The 25,810-nt window shown below is 37.0% G+C and overlaps 2 protein-coding genes across 13 annotated transcripts in view; both read right to left on the reverse strand.

The window, feature by feature from the left end:
* Positions 1 to 6,652: 6,652 nt before the first annotated feature.
* Positions 6,653 to 14,537, reverse strand: LOC311090726 (galectin-9-like). Its single transcript, XM_084126202.1, has 12 exons — positions 14,318 to 14,537; positions 12,845 to 12,933; positions 11,816 to 12,020; positions 11,545 to 11,664; positions 10,521 to 10,550; positions 10,346 to 10,375; positions 10,229 to 10,258; positions 9,682 to 9,717; positions 9,146 to 9,175; positions 8,320 to 8,408; positions 8,080 to 8,236; positions 6,653 to 7,967 (listed from the first exon to the last, which is right to left on the reverse strand). Exons 1-12 carry the CDS (start codon positions 14,351 to 14,353, stop codon positions 7,821 to 7,823), a joined length of 999 nt encoding a protein of 332 aa, XP_083982328.1. The 5' UTR covers positions 14,354 to 14,537; the 3' UTR covers positions 6,653 to 7,820.
* Positions 14,538 to 18,777: 4,240 nt separating this feature from the next.
* Positions 18,778 to 25,810, reverse strand: part of ksr1b (kinase suppressor of ras 1b) — a 43,416-nt gene continuing 36,383 nt past the window's right edge. For 10 of the 12 annotated variants that reach the window (XM_084127562.1, XM_084127561.1, XM_084127560.1 and 7 more), the window contains 7 exons: positions 25,233 to 25,630; positions 23,920 to 24,010; positions 23,596 to 23,729; positions 23,359 to 23,490; positions 23,050 to 23,191; positions 20,718 to 20,851; positions 18,778 to 19,894 (listed from right to left, as the gene is read on the reverse strand). In XM_084127562.1, the coding sequence (XP_083983688.1) occupies positions 19,756 to 19,894; positions 20,718 to 20,851; positions 23,050 to 23,191; positions 23,359 to 23,490; positions 23,596 to 23,729; positions 23,920 to 24,010; positions 25,233 to 25,630 (1,170 nt within the window). In that variant the 3' untranslated portion in view covers positions 18,778 to 19,755. Of the gene's footprint in view, positions 19,895 to 20,074; positions 20,852 to 23,049; positions 23,192 to 23,358; positions 23,491 to 23,595; positions 23,730 to 23,919; positions 24,011 to 25,232; positions 25,631 to 25,810 lie in introns of those variants that run through there. The other 2 variants (XM_084127563.1, XM_084127559.1) reach the window with 1 other exon arrangement.

A 25,810-nucleotide genomic window follows, 5' to 3' on the forward strand; every position in this document is an offset into this window, starting at 1 on the left:
CTAAATATAGCTGTGATATTAAGCCTGCCCATAAATGATATGTAGGTTATACATACAGGCAGCTAAAATGCAAATCAGAAAGAAAAAAAGGCAGATAACACTAGTCCAGAGATGATCAAATATGCTACAGGTAATAATTTAAATTTGAGTGTTGGTGGTTTAACAGTGATAATAAAGAAAATGACTGATAATATGACCAAGGAAAAGCAAGAGAGTCACAAAAGAGACATTGGTGGATATCTAAGTGATACAGTGGAATATTTGTGTTTCTGGATAGATAGACCTGGAAAGTCCCAGGAATATTTTTTTTCCCAGGCATCTGAAATGCAAACCAGAATAAAGGGATAACACTACTCAAGAGACAATCAAATAGGCTACGGGTATTTCAATTTGAGTGGTGTTGGTGTAAGGAAAATTATATTTGTGGAATATTTGTGTTTATGGACAGATAGACCAACCTGGAAATTACCTGAAAACATTGCCTGCCAAACAGCTAAAATGCAACCAGGGTAAGAGCAGATCAAATTTAAATTGTGGAAACTTAAATTACCATAGACCTCAGAGTCATGAAAATAAGATTAAGTATAAAAACTCTGCCTCGAATGTTCTGAAAAGGACTAAAAGTTGCCATCTCAATAAACAATTTGGGAATCTTCTATTAGTTTGGTTCTCAGAGCATTTGCAAAATAGAGCCTTGAAGGGTTTGCGCATGACAATTAAGAATGCTGGCCTAACATCTAAATTCCAGGAACATGTCTGTAACCAAGCTGTAAAATTATATCAATAATCAGTAAGATTTATTTCTTCATTAACGTGTTCATTTTCTGGAACATTCATCTATCTCTGTACCACAAACAGAAAAGCTCTGTTTCTCCACCATTTTTCCATTATCTTATACCATTCTTTCTGGCAGCAAACTCAATACATAGAGATCTTCATTTTGCACATTTCATTACACCTATAGAGCGGTGTTGAACTAATTTCAGTCATTATTGTCTAACCAAAACTTCTCTTTAACATTCTGCAAACGCTGTTATGAAAAATAAAACTAATATAGGCGAACCAGAATACAACCATTAGAAAATGTATAATTACAGTTTTTCTCGATTGCTTAAACACATTTCTTGAAACTATGCCTCGTATTCTCAAAACTATAAACACAAATCCATAACGCCTCACCCAATTCCCCAAACATCCTATTTTCAGGTCAAAATGAAGCTCTACACTCAAAACCATTCACTCTTGCTGAAAAACCAAACTTTGCCCTCAGACTGGACACACAAGCACTCAAAATCACACACACTACAACATAGTCTAACACACTGGTGCAATAAATTCAAAACAACATTTCCAAAACTGGTAAGTTATGTTGCTTGTGGTTCCCCGATCACAAACCTTTTCACATGATGAACACAAAAGACACAACCAATGGATACATTGGCACATTTTTATTCATACACAAAAAACACACACACACACACACACAAATATTTTTTTTCCTGTTTTACTCTTTTCTTTTTTTTTACTTTCTCCTCTATTTTGTTTTACAGTAATATTTACTTACAGTAAGATGTGTGTGACCAACATATGACAGTAAAAGAGCACACACAAACCATATTCTAATATGGAATTTGAATTGTATTGGAATGGTAAAGAGTGTTGGGAAGTGACAGGAAGGGTCTCCACTCAAGGATACAATATGATGGATACGTCTAAGAATGTTCCACATATGGTTGAAATACCATCATTTGCCTAGAAAGATAACATTCTGGGAGTCAAGACTATAAAGGAGAAAGGATGCCCTCCCTTCATTGTCACACTATATAATCACTCCATGTGACTGTACGACTGCTGCCCTTTTCTTGCAAGAAAATACACCTCATCAAAGACTATTGGAAATGTTTGTCTCTTATTCACTGATAGAATTTTGTTTGCCACCACACCTCCCTGAAGGTTCTCGAGGCGACGGTAAAGCGACTCAAATTTGGCCTTACTCGTAGCCCATTCTCCCTCATAGTCACACCATTGACTAACACATGGCCAACTAGAGTGGCTTGAACTTCATCTGAGACTGCTTGTCTTCTTGTCCTTGCCCTTCCTCCTCCTCATTCTTATCCCTCTTCCTTCATGTCTTTCTGGATCCATTGTTCCAAAACGCAATAAACTGATTTGGGCCCTTTTATATCTCTTGAAGTTCTGATTGATGTGTGTTAAATTTTGACTCCTAGTGTTTCCACCTGGATAATTGTGTGCTAACTGAGCTGAAGCTGTGCTGACTTGAGTGAACAATATTGAATGCTAGTGCTTTCTATATGACAACATGGTCTAGGCAATGAGAAATGAAGGGATTTGTGTGTAGAGTTCTGCAGTGACAGTTCAACAAATCTGACTCATGTGTCAAATCATGGAATAGTGTTTATAGTTTAGTGAAATGGGTGTGCTTTTTGATAAATGGCATTATGGTTTTGAAATTTTAGTTCAAAAGCCTGGTTATAGTGTTTAAGCAATCGAGAAAAACTGTAAGTTGTCACATAAAAACCTCCCTTCAAACATTCTGGGAATGTTTGTGTCACACCACAGAAGAGGAGACTCAGAGAATACAGTTCAAAAGGTTTTATTGCCGGGAATTCAGAATCAGCAACAGGTAAGACACTTAGCTTGAATGGAATTCTTGTGCAGGTGTTTTGCTGGTTGAGCAAGAAGAAGATGAAGAAATAAACACAGTCTAAGAAGGTGAGAAGTCGGGTGGCTGCATTTTATCATAGACAAGATAATATACTTAAGTAAAGTTCAAGTAAAGGTATACTGATTACTAGTCAAAATACTTAGCACATTTTTTTTTTCCATTTATGAAAGTACACTTTGAAGTATACTCTCAGTTATACTAGTTTAGTTGTATACTGCATGATAAGCTACTTTTCATTAAGTAAACATACCATCATACTTACAGTTTACTATTTATATATTATTTTTGCACTTTAAGTCCTATACTATTATGTTCCTTTTTAGGAATATTTTTTTTATACTTGAAAAAACTAGCCTACTTTAACTCTTTGCATTTAATTTGTTTTTGTTCTAGCTACGATGATCAACGATGATTAAGTAGATCGAGTCCATCAACACCCCCAAAGCTTCACAGTAATTATATCCCTCTATGGTACGCAACATGATATCATTGAGAAAAAAACATATTTGTGGTGTTTTTCCTGCTTAAAATTGGACACTATAACAATATCAATAAACATGTTCATTAATTTTTAATTTTTTTAATTTTTAAAAGTTTGTTGCCTCAAGGCAACATTGTACCACAACGGACAAATTGAAACATTTGACATTTTCATATAGAACAAATAAAGATATTCATTGAAAACATCAATTTCTTTAACCAGACATTTGAACAAACACATTTATCCAGTTTTTAATGTATTACAAATTTCTTTTTTAATAAAAAGTAACATTTCACATCCAGCTGTTGCTCTCAGGCAACATTGTACCATAGTGGAACACAGGTATTACCAAACCATCATATCTTCGTTATCATATCCATCTTCATCATCATCATCATCATCGCATCTTCGCTCCCACCCTCTCTCTCTCTCTCTCTGCAGGATTCACTATGTCACTATGACCTCATCTTCCTCATCACATGACACCTCATCCTCGTCAACTGACAGTTGTGTTTTATACCTTTTTAGGTAGGCTACTATAGAAAACGTGCAGATCATAATATGTGCAGATATAGTATGAAAATTACTATTCTCATAAGTGCATTACAAAATCATGCATAAATGGAAATATATTTAGATAATTCTAACAATTTTCCATACAAATATAATATATTTGTATCCAACCTAGTATGCCTGGTATGGCCTTATGCGATTCCATTGTGGTACAGTGTGGTACACACAGTTTTTTGTTATGTCCTCTAAAACATTTGATGATAGGCTATATGATGTAAAGTTCTTGAAAATTCTTCTTTACTTACCACTGAAGGTGACTCATATTTTCTGTAGGTGAAGGTGATTTACTGGATGCAAATTAGTGAAAATTGTGGAATTCACTGGGGAAAATATGGAGCCATGTGACCTGTGCACATGAAACAAGACACAAAATGGACCCCTGTGGGTCATGTGACCACTTTTTTGCACTTTCATTGATAAGTTTTTGAGTTCTTCTCCTCTGAGATAGGTTTAGGTCTCATTTTATTAAAAATAAACTAAAATAGACTATGTTGCCTGGAGGCAACACCGTACCATAGAGGGATATATGTTGACATTTCATTCTGTAATATTAGGTAGTTTTGAACTGCTGTTTAATGTTTGATGATCGCGTTGTACATTTGCGTATAGCAATCTTCTATCACTGCTTCTTCACCTGTAGGTTTTGATCCGGAGATTCTGTGCTATTTCAGAAGATGTGAAACAACGTAACGTTTATTTCTTGGAAAAGACTTATAGGGAAATTATACAACTGTTATACAGGTATTGTATTTATAATACAATTAATATAACATTCATATGATGTCTTTACATTCACTCAGTAGTGCTGTGAGTGTTAGACTGGAGAGCGTTGTAGAGTTATACACGTGTGCAGAAGAGGATGTAGGCAACAGTTGAATTCGAGATCAAAGAGAAAGAAAAAACACTTTGGGCCCTATTTTAACGATCTGAAACGCAAGTGGCAAAGCGCAAGTAACTTTGTGGGCGGATCTCGGGCGCTGTTGCTATTATACCGGCGGGATAAATGGCTCTTGCGCCCGGCGCAAATCTAAAAGGGGTTGGTCTGAAGTAGCTTCATTATTCATAGGTGTGGTTTGGGCGTAACGTGAAATAAACCAATCAGAGCGACATCTCACATTCCCTTTAAGAGCAGACGCGCTTTTTCCTTGGATATTTGGCGGATTTGCCAGGCACGCGCCAGGAGCGGTTCACAGCCGAGGAGAGCAACGCTCTTGTCACGGCCGTAAAAGAGAGAGAAGTGACATTGGGGATGGAGAAACACACCCAAATTAAACAGGCATATAATGTGGGTAAATGTGTAAGCTAGATGTATGCTTTTATAATAAATTGTCTATCTATCTATCTATCTATCTATCTATCTATCTATCTATCTATCTATCTATCTATCTATCTATCTATCTATCTATCTATCGTTTGTAATAATATGATTTGCAAAAATGAAAACTGCTGCTTCTGTGTAGATTAGAGAATCAAAGTGTATGCGCGTTGTGCACGCTATACATTATGGTCAAGCATGCGCCCTTAAAATAGCATAATGAACAACGCGCGATGCGCCACTGACTTTAGACTAGGTTTTTTCTGGCCAGTGGCGCAATTGTTTTATGGAACAGTAAAATAGCACCAGGGATTGTTTGCGCCGGAACACGCCTCCTTTTTTGCGCTGACCCGCCCAGGGAGCGCAAGTTCATTCCCTAGTTTAGCGACGTGCTTTTGTGGAGGGAAAAGCGCGCTTTGCGCGGGTGCAAAATAGGAATGAAACATGCGTCGGTGTACAAAGTCAATTGCGCTGGGTGCAAGATAGGGCCCCTTGTCTTATAAGGACATTTTATTAACAATATGTTTATTAAGAGAAAGAAAAAACACTTTGTCTTATAAGGACATTTTATTAACAATATGTTTATTAAGAGAAAGAAAAAACACTTCGTTGTATCAGTCCTTTTTATAAAGAATATGTTTATTAAAAATAGAGTAGGCTACAAAGAAAACAAACATATATTAGAAAGAGCGCAAATAATAGAAGGAGAAATAAAAAGAGAATGCGTTACCATTAGATATGAGATGATTTGTTGCAAGACGAGACGCAGAAGGCTGCGAAGAAGAGTCCTGAGCTGAAGAACGAAGAGACGTGTGTTAGTTAGGCTATAAGCAGAGGGCGTTCCCAGTCTGGATGACTACATTTTGGGGAGGTCAGTAATTTAAAATATCCGTAGGCTAATACTTATATAGAGTAGGCTATAGCCTATTTGTAGAATACTTGTGCTGCTAGAAATATTAAATTGTAGCCTAATAAATAAACTGCCTCCTGGGGCATTGATTTATGATGTTGAGCCAGAACAGACTGCGGAGAACTCTTCTATCAGACATTAAAGTATTTTAAAGTGCTTATAATTTAGATCAGATTCGACTTAGGCCTATTTACCTAGCTGAGAATAAAAAAATAAAAAAATAAGGTAAAGGTGTCATGCGTCGTAAAACACTACTTAGCCTAAGTAGCCTACAATTTTAAAATATATTTCTGAAAAGTAGGCTACAAGTAGCACCTAGTAAGATTTTTGAGAATTACATAAAAATTAGATTGAAAGGATAGTTTCTTATTTTTAGTTTGAAAGAAGTAGGCTATAATAGCACATTTGAATAAACTTCTTTTTAGGTTAATTGGCTATTCTGTATTTGAACAACCCATTGAAAAACTACCTCAGAATGTATTTTCAGAGACCCGATTGCAAACCCTTTGATTGAATCACAAAACAGAACTTACTAGACTATTATTTATTATTTCGTATTATTTCATATAGGCGATATGTAGATTCCTCATAATCATTAAGATATCACAATAAGCAAATTAGCTGAGAAAAAGAAAATAGCCTATGTCACGGGTGGTTGCAGGAAGACAGAACAAGTTGACGGTAGCCTATCTTTTCAACACGAAGGTTTAATGATGATCAAAATACAAGACAGCAGAACAGGCACCAACACACACTAAATAAAACGGAGATCGGACAAAGACTGACTGAACAGATGGAACAGCTGAACTAATAATGACAGAGGATGACACGTGACATGTGATGACACGCAGACAACCCCTACCCCTATTAGTATTATCCCTATATGGATGTTTCCAAAAACTGAGGTAGATTTAAACATAATGAAAAGAAAGAATTGGAAGAGTGTGAGAAAGGACACATGGCAAGTCAGTACATAAGAAGTGAATATTTTAATTATTTGTGACCCTGGACCACAAAACCAGTCACATGGGTAAATTTTTTTAAATTGAGATTTATAGGCTACATCATCTGAAAACTGAATAAATAAGCTTTCCATTGATGTATGGTTTGTTAGGATATGATATTTGGCCGAGATACAACTAGAATCAACAACTGGAATCTGAGGGTGCAAAAAAATCTAAACATTGAGAAAATCACCTTTAAAGTTGTCCATTTCTGTTCGCGATTGTGCTGAATTCACTCACAAAAAATAATTGTTTGATATATTTACGGTAGGAAATTTACTAAATATATTCATGGCACATGATCTTTACTTAATAACTGAATGATTTTTTGCATAAAAGAAAAATCGATAATTCTGACCCATATGTATTGTTGGCTATTGCCACAAATATACCCATGCTACTTGTGACTGGTTTTGTGATCCAGGGTCACATTTAGATATTTATACAGATGGATCCAAAGATGAAGAAGATAGGGTAGGCTTAGGCATACAACACTAAATGTAAGTATTGGGAAGAGATTATCTGATCAGTTGTCAGATTACACGGCAGAGATGATGCCGTTTATTGTAGGGTTACAGTGGTAAGGGCGATGAGAGTTTCAAGTCAGTTTAGAAACAGGCATCTACTAAATAGCTACATAACATGCAACATACATAATGCATAAAGTATAAAACAGAAAGCCAAAATGTATTTTTATATTCATTCAATATAGCCGTCACAGTGCTGTTCATGGTTACAGTCAGCCATTTTTCTTTAGGCTTTTTCAGGGCAATTATAGGCCTGTTCCTTTTAAACATTTAGCAAAGCTTTTTCTTGACTTTCTTTCTTAAATGGCACATCACAGATCCCTGTTAGGCCTGCACTAAAGTCAGCTGCAGATCTCCGCAAACCTCCAAAATATCAATGTCTCTCAACTTTGTGTAGCGATGTTTGTAAGTGTGTGCTTGTTTGCCGTTGACAAACACATTGTAATGGTTGGGATTGCAAGAGATGGTGACCTGCAACACACATACAAAACCCACAAGTAAAATTAGTTCCAAGTCACAATGACAGCTTGTAACACTAACAGCAACAATATAATAACATATTGAAGGATGCAAGTTTGGCTACCTGAAACGGTTGTCCTCTTTGAAACGGCATGCCTCCGAACCGCTCCTCCGAACCCCAACTCTCCATCTGTTTGGTGTTGCGCACAACCACCATCTCATCGAAACGGGGATTGTAGTGAAATGCGATCCCACTTCCGTAGCACAGGTTAAAATGTATTCTGAAGCAGAACAGAGGACTTATAATATCATCTTAAAATAATAATATAATTAAAATAAAAGTCTGTGTCATCTGAGGTCTAACCTGCTAGCATTAGGGTTGATCACTCCGTGGATGACAATGTTTTTTCCAGGTTGAAGTCCACCATTGATGACAGCTTTGTATGGGACACTCTAAATGCGGGTCAAAATAAAGAGATATGTATAAATGGGTGTAAAATAGCACAGTACATTAACTGAAATTACTGTATAATTCCTGTAATACTTATTCAAATGTTGCATTAAAATGACACTGGTTTTATTAACAAAATCTAGAACTACAACTAATGCAAACCTTAAAAAGTGTATAGAAAAAGAATCTGTATGAAATAATGAATGAATGAATTAAAACGTTATTAACTCTTTTCCCGCCAGTGTTAAAAAAATAAAATAAATAATAATAATAATTTTCACAAAAATGTCATGGCCCCAGAATATTTTTTTAATGAATTCTGAACATGCAATATATCAAAAGTAAGAACAGATCCTCTGCTTAAAAAAAAAAAAAAAAAACTGTTCTGATCTGATCTGGAGATTCAGTACTCTTTCAGAAGATGCATAATAGCGCCTCCTACTGTATAACAGTAAAAACACAGAAAGACGGAAAATTCTGTCAATGGTGGGGAAAGAGTTAAGTGCAAAAGGAAATGGCCATACCACATGTATTCATGCAAAAAAAAAAAAAAAAAAAAATTTTTCAAGAAGCTTGGCAGATACCCACAAAAACAAAAAGTTATTTATGAAAAAAAAAAGTTTGGCCTCAAAACTTATTAACTGTCACACTGAAAACAGATTTTCTTTTTGATGTGAAATTCAGAAAAAAAAGTGAGAATTGCTGAAATTGAGGTGAAAACCAAATGAGCTGATCTTACATAAGATGGTGCAGATGGGTAAGCAGGAACCTGAGGAGAAAAAAAGTGTTTTAGTATCACTTCCTTTATACAAGACAAACATTGTGATCTCATATCTCACTGCTTGATCAAAATAACAGCACCTTAGTGAGCACTAACAACACAGAACATTGGAAGGACTTAAAATAATGATATAAAATAAATCTATTAAAATAAATCTATTATTATCAGAATCACAAATAAGATCACTGCAAATTTCAGATAAAACTGCGAACATCAACTAATGGAAACATGTGAACTATCATTTGGCAGAGGTGATTTAGATTTAGTTTATTGTATTTCTAATACTTTTTTCGTTAGCAGTTTTCTTTCAACCTTTCATTTAGATTCTGTTGCAGGTCTTTTATTAGTTGTAGAATCCAGTAAAGCATTGTGTGGTTTTAAAGAGCATCAAATTAATCATAAAAGACACACAGATATAACCCCCCAAAGCAAGAAATTTTGAACTCTACTGATCACCATAAAGTTGTCACATGACATATTTCATGACCACTTACCCCACATCCTGGAGGCACAGCATACTGAGGCTGGAACTGCAAGGACAAACAGTTGTTTATGAAAGACTAAAATCTTAACAAATCTAAAAAATTTCTTTCTTTCTACTTATTTTTAACATAAAAATAGGTTCAAATGTATTATGGACGGATATATAAGGCATACTTGTTTCCATTCATTATTACCAGAATCACAAATAAGAGCACTGCAAACTCCAGATAAAACTTAAAAATTATGTTTTAAATGCTAACATGGTGAACTAATGGAAACATGTGAATTGTGAAATATCATTTGGCAGCGGTCGTTATAATAAGATATAATCTCTTTCTGGAGCCATAGTTTACAGATTTACCCCATCATGTTTATTCATCAAGTTTACTGCCTTTCTATTAGTTTTTTCATTAGCAGTTTTCTTTCAACCTTTCATTTAGTTTCTGTTGCAGGTCTTTTATTGGTTGTAGAATCCAGTAGAATGCACACAGATATAACTCCCAAAAACAAGAAACTTTGAACTCTACTGATCACATGACATATTTCATGACCACTCACCCCACATCCTGGAGGCACAGCATACTGAGGCTGTAAACGAAAGGACAAACAGTTACAAAAAATTATAAAAAACCTTTCTTAACTGACTTTGATGTTGTTTTAAATTTTTCCTCCCACCTGAAATCCCATCTGTGGTTGAGTATAACCCTGGAAAGATAATATGCAAAGTGCATTAAAATGTCAATGCAAAGCTATTCTTGCTTGAATACAGAGCAGCATCTCAGTTTTATTTACATAGAGACAATAAGCTGAGCTGATATGATCTGCCTCACTGGTACAGGGTTATACTCACTGGAAAAGCTGGTTGTGGAGGTAAATAGGGCTGCAAAGACAAAAAAAAAGTTTATTTGCCATATTATTGTAACATGTACGTATGTTCTGTTTTAGTTTCGTTTTCTCTCTATTTGCCCGTTCATAACAGTTCCCTTCATGGTTACTCATTCACGCTCTAGTTTGTTGCTGTTTAATGGCTAATTACTAGATTCTGTTCACCTACGTTCATGTAGTTCCCTTTGTTTGTTCCTTGTATTTAACCCCTGAGTTTCCTTAGTTCCCTTGTCTATTATTGTTGCTGTATTTGTTGCGTTTGAGTTATTATTCCAGTTAGCAATCTCCTGAGTGTTTATTTTGGATGAATTAAAGATCATCTTGATTTTCCATTCCTTCATCGTGCACGTTTTTCTCCAACACCTCATTTAAATATACAGTGGGCTTAAAAAGTATTCAAACCTTTGGCCGCGCTCACATTTTGAATATTGCTTGTGATAGCGTCACCTACAGATTCAGACACCACTACAAATGGCTGTCCCTTCAAATAGTGCCCTATTTAAGTGTGTAGGGATTGTTTTTGGACACAGACTTCTGTCTTCATCATTTCTTTGTCTTGTGTTAATGTTATGTTCTCTTGTGTAGTTGTGAGTTCTCGTTCCTAGTGTCTATTAAAGTTATATTATCATTCTTTCTGCGTCACGCATCAACTTTGGATTTCACTATACAAGCAACCCCTGACAAAACCATTATTTTGTATACACATATACAAATAGTATACACGTTTACATATACACATTCTTTATAAGTTGAAAACAGTTGTGCTGATTGGATTACAAAGAACAGCATTTATTTGAAATATAATAATCTTTTGTAACATTATTAATACATCCTTGCTGTATAAAAGTACTAATTTCTGATGGCCAACACTTGTGGTCACTCTATTGCAAATCACAATGTTGTCAAAAAGTAATTGCAAAAGTGGGCCAGAAAAGGGAAGTTAGTTCAGGGGAAATTCTGCAGTGGCAGCATGTGTATTTTGTTCTCACCGCAGGATTCTGGAATGCAATAGAATTCAGCTCCACCATTCCCTCCACTGCGACAGTGTCCACCCGAGTAAAGGGAATGCGGTGTTTATAGTCCACGAAGTGTCTCCCATTAGTAGATATCTAGAGAGAACCATCATTAAAGTCATAAAGGAAAGGAGGTGAAATGCCTCTCCAATAATTACTAATTAATAATAATAAAAGATGACATGAGGACTAATGCTATTCAGAAGCGCTTCAGAAACAGAAAATCTGAGAGTGAATGATCTTGTACCTTGTATGCGTCCTGGGCGACAAGGATCTGGAGGGTGAACGTTTGGCCTTGGGGGAAGGGAGATTCATACTTGCGTTCCTCTGAGCCCCAGTTCCTGTTTTGGTAAGTGTTGTTCACTACATATCCAGTGCTCTCATAGCGTGGGTTAAAGTGCAGAGCAACATCAGCCCCAGAATGAGAACCACACTGAAAGTTCACGTGAAATCTACAGGACACCGAATAAAAATGAGGAATGAGAGAAACTGGGAAGATAACCGCTGTAACAAGGAAAGTGTGATTATAAATTGTTTGCAAAGACTTTATATAAGTTCAAAATAGCTTCAAGGCTTCAAGGCACATGTGTCAAACTCCGCTCACGGAGGACAATGTCCTGTAACTCCGACCAGCTCCAAAACACATGCCTGGAAGTTTCTAGTAATCATGAAGACTTTGATTAGCTGGCCCAGATGAGTTTAATAGGGTTGGATCTAAACTCTGCAGGATAATCATGGCCCTCCAGGAACTGAATTTGACACCCCTTCTTCAAGGAAATGATTTTGTGATTGCATAACACTCTTTTTATCATTTCCACACACATATTGTGAAATGTCTGTGCTTGCCTCTAAAAATGGTACTTAAATGACTAAAGACCATATACTGCTGCACTACAAAACAATAAAGAATTAAGGCAGACACAAAATTTTTATGTAGGCTATGTATAATAAACATTGTTACAGGTATTTAATCATTTGCATCTAATAAATATTTAGCAGATATGGGAATAAATCTCACTGCCTTAAATTACAGTTAATTACAATTAAGTACAATTAACTTGGATGTTTAATTAATTTCAACTTTAATTACATTGAACTGACTTAAAAAAATAGTTGAATCTTGTAACTTATAAAAAAAAGTTGAAAATTGCTTTACTTAATTTGATGAGTTTAAGAAATGTAAAAACATATGTTGTCATAACTTATTGATCATATCATGTTTTACGGTGGGTCCTTGAAAACTAGGCTAGGCCTACTATTAAACATTATTGCTCACCTGTTAGCCCCTGGTAAAACCCGTCCACTTATGATAATACTCTTCCCGTCCTGCAAGCCTCCTTGGATTGGGCCACTGAATGGGATTCTCTGTGTCGATGTAAATAATAATGCCACACGTAAGTATAGGCTTCCCTATATGAATATTCCCTGATGAACTAAGACTCAATATAATGTCCAACACGTTTCATCTTTGGAAGTTTGTATCTGCTTATTCTATTCATTAGTGTTAGAATCAATAAAGAAGAAACCACATCTTCCTATTTCATTGGTTTAGAAAAAGGAATAGACGCAGGACCCCTGGAATGAGGTTTTATTAACAAAGTTAAGCACGTTCAGATAATTAACACAAGTGGAGAGCACTCAGCAATCAATGGTAAGAGGTATATATACACTCAGAAGTCTCAATCCATTGACAGTTTTGCAGCATCCCCCCACCACCCCTTCTCCACACTTCTAGTCCTAAACACACACACACATACATACGGGGGGAGTAGGCTACTCTGGGTTCGGGCCGAACTCCGAGCTCGGAGCCCTCCCTCCCTCCGGACAGCAGGCCAAATACGCATTAAACTTTACCCCCTCAAATTGTATGTAAGTGTGAACTCGTGAAACAACATGCGTGACTTGTGTAAAGGTGATACACTGGTGAACTTTTTGAGAAATGTCACAGGGCCCAGCACGACCGACCTAAATTATCCAGATAGAAATGTGTTGCCCATTTTCAATTGGAAAGTGCTCAAGCAACAATCGCTCGGCAACATTGCTCAAAAAGTTGCCCTGTGTGTCATCACCTTAACGGTAAAGTAGCCTAACTGAACCTTTGTCCATAACAACGACGGTGAAAATGTTAAATTATGTATTTAGAAGCAGCCCACCCAGCAAAAACTCGTTGAAAAGACGTCGAAAAGACGACATTGCCAGACGTCTAAACAACTTTGGTTGAAAGTGAAAGGTGAAAAGCCCGTTTTTTTTACTGCGGTCGTTGAAAAGACGCATATAAAAGGACGTCCCACTCGCGTCTAAATTGTAAAGTGAGTTGAAAATACGTCTTTTTCAGGCCCAATTTCAACCGTGAATTCATGATTATATTTAATATTCATATATTGTCAAAATAAGACAATTCACAAAAGACTAGCAAATTGACACATCAAATACATCTTTCACGTAAAAAACACTTTCCTGATCACATAAGCCTGCACGATCAAACATACACAAATTAACTTTCAAAGAAAAGAAAGAACAGAAGAAAGAAGAAAGAACCCATCCGTAGATTAGGCTATAGTGTGACAACTTGCCTCGGTCTCTTGTTGCAAAACTGAGTTTTAAGCAGCCAAAATATTTCTGTGCATGCATGCAAAATCACAGAGTAAATTAAAATAGTGTAATTCAAAAAAGAGAAGGAAGTTAAAAAGAGACAAATGCATATTTGATTATTTTCCATAACAAAACTAACATCTGGTCATGCACTTACCGGGTTAAAAAACGGCTGTTGTTGATAAAACGCCATTCTGCCAGTTCTTGCTTTCTTGCAACTTTAAGTGTGTCGTCAAGATCGGCAGTCAGACAAAGCCTAAAGAAAAAAGCGCTAGGAATAGCCTACAGCAATGATATTGCCTAGAACCACCTACAGATGTCCGGTTGGTTTCCAGTAAAAAAAAGTTACGTTAGGTTTCGGTTTCTCCAACCAGGAAGCTTATAATGTCTCAGTAGCGTGGTTCAAGAGCACCATTCCTATTTCCTTAGTCTTCCTAAATTTGGTCAATGTAAACGTTCGTTCACATACGCAAAGTGTTATTAGAATAAAGAGTGGTATTTTAGGCTACAACAGTAATGTTAGCTAAATAAGATGTAGTAGACTACAGGAGAGGAGATGGGGATTTTGGGAGACAGGCTATTTAAAACGGATACGATGTCAAGTCGAGCAATAACATGCTAAATATTTATTTTGTGAATATTTTTATTTCATGCTATTCCATCCTTTACATTTTCTGTAACGTCATTGCGCAACATCATACCGAATCAGTCCGCTAATCGACGGAACCGCAGTGTTCCCACGAGGCGGCTGATACAGATCAGGCTCAAACATTTTTTTTGTGTGTATCGTAAAAGTGCAAAATATATGGTTCTCTCAGAATAGTCACATCCTTTAAAAATATCATAAGCACAAACTCATTCAGGCTATGCTTTCTATTGAAACTAATGACAGCCTTTTGTGACCTTGTTATTTAGTTTTTAGAAGCCATGCACCTTTCAGTGAGGGATAAACTGTAATACGCCATTAGACTCATAATATTTCCCTCATTCACGCTCAAATGTATTAAAATATATGTAAGATGTCAACTATGCTTAACATGGTTATGTATGTTTTGTAGGCCCTATGTGCTGATGAAATCATAAGTTACTCCTCCCACAATTCGTAAAATGTAACTTTAGTGGTGTATAGCCTACTTTTAGGGGGGTTTTTTTGTAGCAAACATTTTTGTCCACTTACTAGAAGTTTTCTATAAATGTTGTACATTTCTGGAATAACAACCAGGACACAAGATAATGGTACAGAGGAAATGTTCAAGCTGTGTAGGCTACAGTAAAAAAAAAGAAGAAAAAAAAAAGGAGATTCTATTTCCTTTTCGTACAGAAAACTTTTTCAAAACAAATTTTGGACTTTATCCGTAGCCACATGTGAATACAGATAGAACCTACTGTAGTCTTAGTAGCCTACACAGATGATTTTTTTTTTTTTCTGATACCTATAGCCTAAATTCCTGCAAGCATGCTAAAATAGCTAATGCATGGTATGTTTGTTTTTGAACAGGGTACATTTTATTGGGCAGTAGTAATAAAACATGAAACAATTAGCAAATTGTATGTGTGTGTGTCTGTAGGGCCTACATAGGCTACACATAGTAGCCTATCAGGGCGGACTGGTCATCCGGAGCACCGGTGTGGGCCGGCCCACCCGGTAGGCCTACACAAATATATTAAAACAAATTATACGGAAATCATAATATTACATTTATTTTCTACGCAAATGGATGAGTGAGTCGATCGCGCGGCCGACAAGGAGTGTGTTTTGTGTGCATGTGAGTGTGGGCTATTGCCCTCCCTCCCTGTTAATTTGGTCTACTCCATTGCGTATCTTGAAACACGCCCTCTTTCACGTCTAATTTACAGATTGATCCGTTACATCGAATTTCTCTGAGCAGATAATTACAAACAATTGTCCATGGATGAAAAGAGAATGAAAAGAAAAGGTGGAGCTGAAAAGTTACGCGTTAAAAAAAAAAAAGCATTAGAGGTAGATGCTGTGAAATGCTTCAAATGAACAGATTATGCATTTGGCGCGAAGGGAAGTTGCAGTTCAGCAGGCTCTGACGGCTCTAGTATTACAGCCAAGGTCAAGGATAGCGAGGCTGGACCCAGTAGCACAGTCAGTGTCAGTGATGATGAACCAGCGCCTGCTGATGATGACCAACAACACCTCCCCCTCTCTACTTGTAGGCCTACCTGAGCCTAGTGAAGAGGATGGCATTCTATTGAGGGCATTTTCTGCCAAATTTAAATAAATAAATTAAATGATTAAAATGAAAATTAAAACCAGATTAACGATTTCATTACAGAAAACAGTACGCAAAATATGTGACAAAATTGAGAATGAAATTAAATTATTTCATTTTCACAGCATTATCCCTGTCAAATTGAAAAATAAAATGCAATTGGTGATTTCACATTTCATTTTCACTACAGTCAAAGAGTATAGAAGTAACGTAAGAAGGGCGTTGTTAGGCACGACGCGAATATGAAACATTGTCCGAGGTTCTCGGTTAAAGCTAGTGGGTATTAATGTCTGGCTATAATTGTTGTAGAAATTGTGTTACTAAGACCTTTGTACACCCAAATAGTTGAATTTCCAAAACAGCCTAATACATGAATGAACCTCATCGTCGATTATGGTCTAGTCTGAGTCTAACATCATAACTAACATGGTCAGGCTGGTTGTTTCCATGTTCTAATGCTGCGGCAGCTTCCCGCAAAAGCTCACTAACAGATTTCGCCATATCTCGTCGTCTCGATTAGGCTACTATATTATTTAAATAATTTCGTTTCACACATTCAACTCATGCACACGGGACGTCGACGACTTCGCTTTACAGAAGGCGTGCCTCTAGCGCCGTTACTAGAATAAGCCACACCCACTCATTAACATAGAATTTGCATGCAGGTTGTCTTTGAAAATGAAAACGAAAATGAAAACTGTGAAATAAAAGAGGAATTAAAATGAAAACGAAAATTTACATTTGTATTTGAATTGTGTCACTATTATTGCGTGAGCATTACTAAAGAGCATTGTAAAAACTGTATTTGTACTTTCTTTTTCACGTTTGGCTTTTCATTTTAATATTGGCAGTCTTGCCTCGAGACTGTAGTGAAAATGAAATGTGAAATCACCTATTGCATTTTATTTTTCAATTTGACAGGGATAATGCTGTGAAAATGAAATCATTTAATTTCATTCTCAATTTTGTCACATATTTTGCGTACTGTTTTCTGTAATGAAATCGTTAATCTGGTTTTAATTTTAATTTTAATCATTTAATTTATTTAAATTTGGCAGAAAATGCCCTCCATAGCATTCAAACTGAACCGGTAAACTTAAATGAAATCAGTAGTGGCATTAATTAGTTCGCACTAGTAAACTAGCCACTCATTTTAACAATGATGGTAGTTAATTCCAAACACCGCTGAGTGCTGAGAAATTAGTTCTTAACTCAAACAATTAGTAGGCTATACAATTAAAATAATAAACCCTATTGAATTATATTGTTTTCTTCCAAAAACGAGTTCCTTGTTTTATGTTTATCTTTAACTTTTTAAATTAAAATTTGCTACTAACCTTTGTTTTGTAGCTATGATCATTGCAGATAGGACCAACACATCTTACACAAGACGTTTGCACCTTTTTGTCCATGTGGCTTTCATGGGCAGGTTTTCATGGGCAAGTTAATATATGTTGTGTTACTTAAAATAAATGTTTAAATAGCATTTCTTTTTGTATTGTGTTATATTTTTATGCTATAAACAAAAATTATTCTGCACATTAATGAGCCAATGTGTTATGATTTGGGATGTGGTGGACTGCTGTGGGCCAGAAAGTCCAGGGCCACTTTTTGGTCCTAGTCCATCCCTGTATATATAACTCAATGTCTTTAGACATGGTCAAGACGATCTGCTGAAGTTCAAACTGAGCCTCAGAATGGGGAGGAAATGTGATTTAAGTTCATCCGTTTATGACCAGTCTTTCCATCTTCTGATGGCTACTTCCAGCAGGATAATCATGTCACAAAGCTCAAATCATCTCAAACTGGTTTCTTGAAAATGACAATGAGTTAACTAAACTCAAATGGCCTTCAGTCACCAGATCTCAGTCCAATAGAGCAGCTTTGGGATGTGGTGGAAAAGGAGATTCTCATCATGGATGTGTAGCCGTCAAATGAGCAGCAACTGCGTGATGCGATCACATCAATATGGACCAAAATCTCGAATGTTTCCACACTGTAAAAATGTATTGTTGGTTTAACGTAAAAAAGTAAGTTACCTGGTTTCCTTAAATTTTTTAGTTAATACTATGAAGGAGATTGGTTTAATTAACATACACTCAAAATATTATGTTCTCTGAACATTAATTATCCAAGTTGATTTGACAAAAGATAAAAAGTTGTGATAATGAAAATCATTTTGTTGAATCTGCCACGATGAATTAAAGCAGTTCAAGAGGGTCCAACCCACTACTAGCAAGTTGTACCTAATAGTGTCTAATGTTTAATATGTATAACTGTAGATGACTTATTCCCCCAGTGATAGATTTCCAACTTATATAATGTTAATGTATATGCAACAGTCTCATTCTCTCTCATGAATAGGATAAATGATAAATTAATGTTAAGTTTGTTTATTATTTCTGCCAAGATAAAATTACATTGTGTTTACAGACAAGTGGCTAAAAGCTTTACAAAAATATGAATTCATAATTTCATAACATTAAAACCACAATCTCACTCTAGAAATGTACAGTTTATGTCCGAGACACTTTGTATATAAAGAGCTGTACAACAGAAGTAAAGTACCTTTTCAAAATATTGCGATGGAAACATATAAAAATTTGTACAATTAATATAAGAAATCTTAGCTGTACAATAAATAAAACAATAGTTCTCTATTGTCTGTTGTTATGGGAACAGTCACTGCAGTCTAAAAGAATCATCCTCTCAATGTTTATAACACCACAAACCACCCAAAACTCTGCATGCACACGCTCACACTCACTCTGACTGACACGCGCATACACACACACACGAGAGGTATTAGACATGAAAAGTTTCTGAACACCATCCTGCTGGGTCAAAATATCTTTCATACTTTATGATATTACAAATACCTCGTCAGGACCCTTAATTTTTGAGGCTCTTTAACTGTCCTGGTAGGGCTCAGTAGGTCAGATTAGCATCTGGTAAAATATTATTCATTTAAATCTTAATTTTGAGCAACAATGTGGAAAAAGGAAGTCACTTCTGTAAGAATACAGTAGAAGGGTTGCGGATTGCAAAAGCATAAGGTCTTGACCACCAGATGTGCAACGGAGATCACATTTCATCCATGTGACGGCACACAAGGGGAATTTGAAACAGAAAAACAAGGGAGGAAATCCTATCAGCATATTTTCCATGAACAAAATTTTGCTGAAATGGCTTTGCTCAGTACTAGAACAGGCAAAGGTTTAAAAGCTAAAGAGACTAAAAGTACTGCTAAGGAAAAGCAACACAATGCCAAGATTTGTAAGACGCTCTGTTTATCAGAAGCATAGAAATCAATAAATCACACAGGAAATAAACGGAATAGAATCAGACGTCTGAATCAGTTGCTTTCTTTGAATGCAGAAGCCAAGCTAATGTTAACGGCAGCCGTGGACAAATGGTCGTATTTGTACACATAGGGACAGCGAGAGCGGAGGCCCGGACTGCAGTGCTCGCGCAGACAGTGGTGATGCCATGCACTGAACAGAAGAAAGGAAAGCACAGAGGAGAAAATAAAGTGACGTGTTGGTGGTGGGACAGGAACAGCAGATGACAGAGATGTGATCACAGTAGTTCGGCCCATTCCGAGAATGAGAGAGACCCACAGGAAAAAGGGCAGAAACAACATACAGAAACATTACTTTTTTCTTTCTTTTTTTCTCCATAAAAGGCTTTTCAGTTATTTTTACTGATTAATAATAACAATATAATTACAAATATTGTCATTATTTTATTTATTATAAAAATAATGTTCTGATTGTGCCCATTCCACCACAGACTAAACAATATTATTTAAATATAACAGGTGCATTACTGACCACAGGCCAGATATTTGGACATATGAACATCTTCAAAGTGTAACAGGTATAATAAATGGGCACCTTCCCTCTGAACCAGAACAGTATCTGATTCTGAATTTCTAAATGGTGAATAATAAACGATAAAATCACAAGCTTCACACATGTTAGCAAACCAGACCATTCATATAACAGGCAAAAACTTTTGTAGCAGAAAATCACAAACATAAACTCGTTTTTTCATCACTTATTTCATCACTTATCCCACCCCATATGGTTTGACCAAATGACACAGCATTCATTCAGTTGATTTCATGCACAGCATCCTCCTGACACTCGCTACACTAAAAATCCAATAGTGTAAAATGAAGAAGGCTCAGAATAAAAAAACAAAACAATGCACAGGTCGGCTCCAAACGATCAGTTAGTTTCCATGCTCACTAAACTACACCCTCCAAAAAAGGGGGATCCACAGCATGCCAGCGGTCCAGTCTAGGATACATACTCCTCAGACTTCCAGAAGTGTCCGGGGTGCGAGAGCCGGCGATTGAGCTTCGGCAGCTTCTCTAGTAAGTCTGTCAGCTGAGTGAATGTAGGTCTGTCCTCAACTTTAAAGGACCAGCAGGCGGACAGGATCTCCTACAGTGGGAGTACAATGACCATATTATATTATGCATCATATAATCATATATATATTACATGGGCGTGCGGCCCATATAAACTGTGAATGCTCTGCATACCCAAGCCATTCATGGACTCTCTAATTAACATTAACACTATAAATTACTATAAATTCCCTTGTTGGACATGTATCATAAAGCGTACATGCTAAAATGTTGGCGATACTCTCCGTCATTTATTTATCAGCCGAACAATGGTAATTTTCTTCAAATCTGCCAGTTACGGAGGGTTTCGGGTAACCGGATCCACAGCAGCTTTGGCGCCTACGCTCTGTTGTTATGTATCGTCATCATTGTCCCGCGTTCTCATTGGTTTGCTGTCGTTTGGGGGATTTCATGCGCAGAATCGCTCACCCAAGAGGAAAAATGTGCAGTTGCTGCCAGATCTCGATCAAAGAAAATAACATTGTGTTTGATATGAAGGTAATATGATGCCATAAAGAATCGCATGCGCAGGGTAAGATTTGTGTAAGTGTACATAAGATTGCAAGCGTAAATAAAATTTGCATGTGCAAGAATTCAATCCAATAACGTTAACACCAGCTCGAAATTCAGCATTAACTCATATTGTCAGCCTAATGGTGCACAGCTTATTAAGCAATCATGATTTATTTATTTATTTAACATGTATGTGTGCATTAAAAGTACAATTTTGGCAACGAGAACGATGCTGAGCCAAATGAAGAAAAAAGTTCTGACGACTGGCGTGTTTACTGAACCAATCAGATAATAGTAAATCGAGAGTCAGAGACGCTCATTTGATTGGCTACATGAAGAAGGTGGACCCGCCCTCCTCTTCACGCTTGCAAAACTCAATGAGTGAGAGAATCGTGCCAAAACTGTAAGCGCAGCTAAAAGAATGACGCAACTGTACAAATCGGGTTATTTCGGGAACTTTTTTGCCTCATGTACACAAGTCATTTAGACATTTGCAACAGTTTATTTTTTTTACACAAAGGTTGATTTTACGCAATCAATCTGTTTAGCAGTTCCTGACTCTGTTGTTTTCAGTTGAAAATTGCTGTTCACAGGCTTGCAGTGCTTTTGGCCGTATTTGTGCAAAACAAAACGTGCCAAAAGTGTAAGCACAGAAGAAATGGAAGTCAGAAGAATACAGTTCCTATTTATTTTGCGTTAGCACGAAGCTGCAGTTTCAAAATACATGAATTACACTTACGAATAACAGTAAAATGCTGCAAATATTTTTTTCTAACACTTGAAAGGCGATTTACACCTTTACAAATCTTCTCTTCCACATGCAAATTGAATTTACGCTTGCAATCTTATGTACACTTACTCAAATCTTACCCTGCGCATGCGATTCTTTATGGCATCATATTACCTTCACAGTTTGATACAAAACTAAATAGACTAAATCAAATGAAAAAAAGAGTCACAACTATAACAATTTTCATAGTAGGCTATTTCATTTTCTCCATAAGGAAATGTATTTTTTATGAAAACTGATAACCTACTGTAAGTAGACCTACTGTAACTATCTGAGGCTGTAAATCAATAGTCTATGCATTTGTTAAAGTCATCTATTTGCATTTTTTTCAGCTTATTTAAAAAATACTCATTTTATTTGACTTATATTGCATTTATAACAGGCTACTCATATTTATTATATTATACTTATTTTCAATTCTTAATAATAATAATAAAAAAACTTTTAAATTGACGCCTGTCATTATTTGTCATCTCTGATTTAGATGTGCATCTTCAGCCGATGTGCAGTGCCGTTTAAAGGTGCAGTTTGTAGTTTCTGTAACATTAGTGCCACATAGCGGAATTACAAAAATACAGCATATTTTGTCCCTTTCGCCCGTCGCGCCTGACTCAACTGCTTTTACGGGTGCTTGTGAAGGCATCAACAGGTAAATGTATGCTTCTTTTAATAAAAGGTCAAACATATTATGAATACTTTAGCTGTGTTGCTATGCGTCATGAAAGTAAGCAACTGAGCAGCTAACACTCTGTCTAGATCGAACCAGAGCGTCTCGCTTATTATAACCCATTATAAACCCATGATCTAATGGATCTGCACCAGATGCATTTTTAAAAAAAAGCACCACCCAGCATGCCCGGTTAAAAAAGGTCACCACTCGCCACTGATATAATAATATATCATTTTAAATGTACCGGGGCTGGACTCACCGTAACCTCCTTGCCCAGGCTTGTACCCTTCTGGGCCAGTAACGTTCTGAGGCCTTCTCCACTTCCCAGCTGATAGATCAAAACTTCAGTTGGTTGGTTGATGATGGGCCAGTCTTTGGCCTGGAGTTCAAACCAGATAGTGCTAAGAAAGACACATTCACAGTCAGTGCCTGATCAATCAGAAAAAGTATAGCATTGTCTTGTGAGAAAAAAGTAAGCAGAAATGAAACATTTACACCCAAACCAAGTGTTTGCATTATAGGCTCATTAGGTGAGATGCAGATGTGATAACAAAGATGTGGTTTTTACCCAAAGGCGTAAACATCAGCAGCTTTTGAAAAGGGCAAACAGTCTTCTTGGTTTCCTGGTCCCATCTTTTGCACGATCTCTGGAGCTAGGTAATAGATCCACCCCCGTGGCAGCTTCAGTTCATTTTCCCGCCTACACACAGACACACACATGCGTTAATGAAGCTCTTAACAAATCATACTGTATGATAAGACTATTAATTTGTTATAATACTGCAGTCATGACATGAACCCTTACCTGCCCTCTTGGACCACTCCAGACATCCCAAACAGGCCAAAATCTGTGATTACTACTTTGTTGGAATCGTAAAACACATTCTTGGACTTTAAATCTTTGTGCACAATTCCCTTTGCATGAAGGTAACCCATTCCCTGTAGAATGTGAAAAACAAGAACAAAAAAAACAGTTAAAGCAAAGACAGTATAAGTGCATAACCATTGCACTCAATATGGCGGCAATAGAAACTGAAGTCCCTTCTTTCATTTTCTTTGGATAATAACATGCATTGATGAATCATTTAAAATAAAACCAAGAACATGTATTGCATGTTATGCTTCATACCTTTACAATTTCCTGAGCGATTTGTCTTATTTTGTTGATGTCAAGTTTAGAGTCCCTGACAACAGAGTACAGCGTCCGTCCTTTACAAAAGCTAAGGATAGATAAATAGATCAATCAAAATCCAAACACACATATGCTCCCGTATTAAACATTCAAAACATATACACTAGCATTCAAAAGTTCATTTTTGAAGTATCTTATGCTCACCAGGATGCATTGCAACAATACAGTAGAAACCGTAATATTGTGAAATATTATAACTGTTTAAAAAAATGTCATATTAATTCCTGTGCTGACAAAGCTGAATTTTCAGCATCATTACTCCAGTCTTCTGTGTCACATGATCCTTCAGAAATCTTTTTGTGTTTTTGTGTTTGAATATAAAGTTTGAAACAGCATTATTTGAGACAGAAATCTTTTGTAACATTATATGTCTTTACAGTAACTTTTGGTCAATTTAAAGGTGGAGTCAGTAGTTTTTGGAAGTTAGTCGGGCCGACACAACAACAAACGTGTAGCCAATCTGCATTAGGGGGCGTATGACGGTGGAGGAGAGAGAACGAGCAAGAGGGAGATTTGAAGAAAGACTGCAGAAAAAGAGATGAGACACAATACAAAAGAGAAAAGCTCAGAAGAAATCACTGGAAAAAAAAGGGTTATGTCTGGACAAGAGCTTTAGGACCCGTGTTAATATTAGAAACGCTGTCCAGCGCTGGAGAGAGCGAAGCGGGAAGGCCCGAAAACAGACGCGGATGTTGCTTTGATTCGGGTCCACACGTGACGTGAGTAACACTGGGTTTGAGTGTCATTGTGTGTCTGGAGCTGCTGTTAGCAACTAACAACCAACTCTTGTTTGTAATTACTATTGTGTACTGTACATTTATTTTTTGTGGTTCCTTGTCATTCATTCATCATCTACGCTTTATTTTTCGTGAAGCATTATTTTGTTGCCCTTCTGCTATGATAAACAAACATCCTCTCTTGGATTGAGAGCTAGCGTGAGTCTCATTGACGACTGCTAGTGAAAGCGGTGTTTAGAGTCATTGTTAGTTCACTCGACTCGCTTGCAGGGGGATCGGGGTTCGAGACCGACTCGGAGTAGGGCTGTTAGGATTGGACTGTATGTTTTGGAGGCGGAGCAATGAAGACGGGGTGTGTTTGTTTGGAGTGATTTTGAATATCAACATTGGCCAACAGCATTTTCCAAAACAACTTACCCCACCTTTAATGCACATTTGCTTTAACATTTCAGAAACTTTTGAATGTCAGTGTACATGAACGACACAACATTGAGAGAGCAGAAAGAGATGAACCTGGTGATAATGGCCAGATGGGGCGGGTTCATGCAGGCCCCCATGAACAGCACGACATTCTCGTGTCGCGTTTGCCGGTAGTTCATCACCTCCTTCTTGAATAGCTTCAGGTGCTCCTGATTGTTACCATCAATCTCCAACAGTCGAACGGCCACTTCTCCGTGCCAGCGGCCCCTGCACACCTTCCCCCAGCGGCCTTTACCGATCAGCTCTCCCAGCTCCAGCTGCTCAAACGGCACATCCCACTCCCGCAGGTCAACGCTAGTCTGGCTGGCCTTACGGCTTATGTGGTCCTTCCAGTAGCCCCTGCAGTTGGGCAGGTCATCCACTTCATCACCTTCACTTTCATCGTCCGATCCCTCCTGATCCTGACCGTCATCCCCTTGCTGTTCCTCATCCTGAATAAGAACAATAGGTTTTGAGTTTACGCAATTCAAAATGCAGATGTAAACTAAAAAGTTTAAGTACTGTCTCTTTAGTAGTGTCCAGGGTCAATACATGTAAACCACTGACTGCAAAAAAGCATGTGACCACCACTATAAACTGGAAACTATGCCCACAAACACTTTCAGTTCCTT

The sequence above is a fragment of the Abramis brama genome, assembly GCF_963993115.1.
Source record: "Abramis brama genome assembly, chromosome: 10".
In the NCBI taxonomy this organism is placed as follows: Eukaryota; Metazoa; Chordata; class Actinopteri; order Cypriniformes; family Leuciscidae; genus Abramis; species Abramis brama.

Bases quoted from the DNA above. Each gene is read 5' to 3' on its own strand.
- LOC311090726 (XM_084126202.1), bottom strand. From the start codon at position 14,353: ATGGCGTTTTATCAACAACAGCCGTTTTTTAACCCG. The intron at 10,376-10,520 runs GTGAGTATAACC...TTATCTTTCCAG, and splicing joins CTCCACAACCAGCTTTTCCA to GGTTATACTCAACCACAGAT. The intron at 8,237-8,319 runs GTTAGACCTCAG...GTTCTGCTTCAG, and splicing joins ATCAACCCTAATGCTAGCAG to AATACATTTTAACCTGTGCT.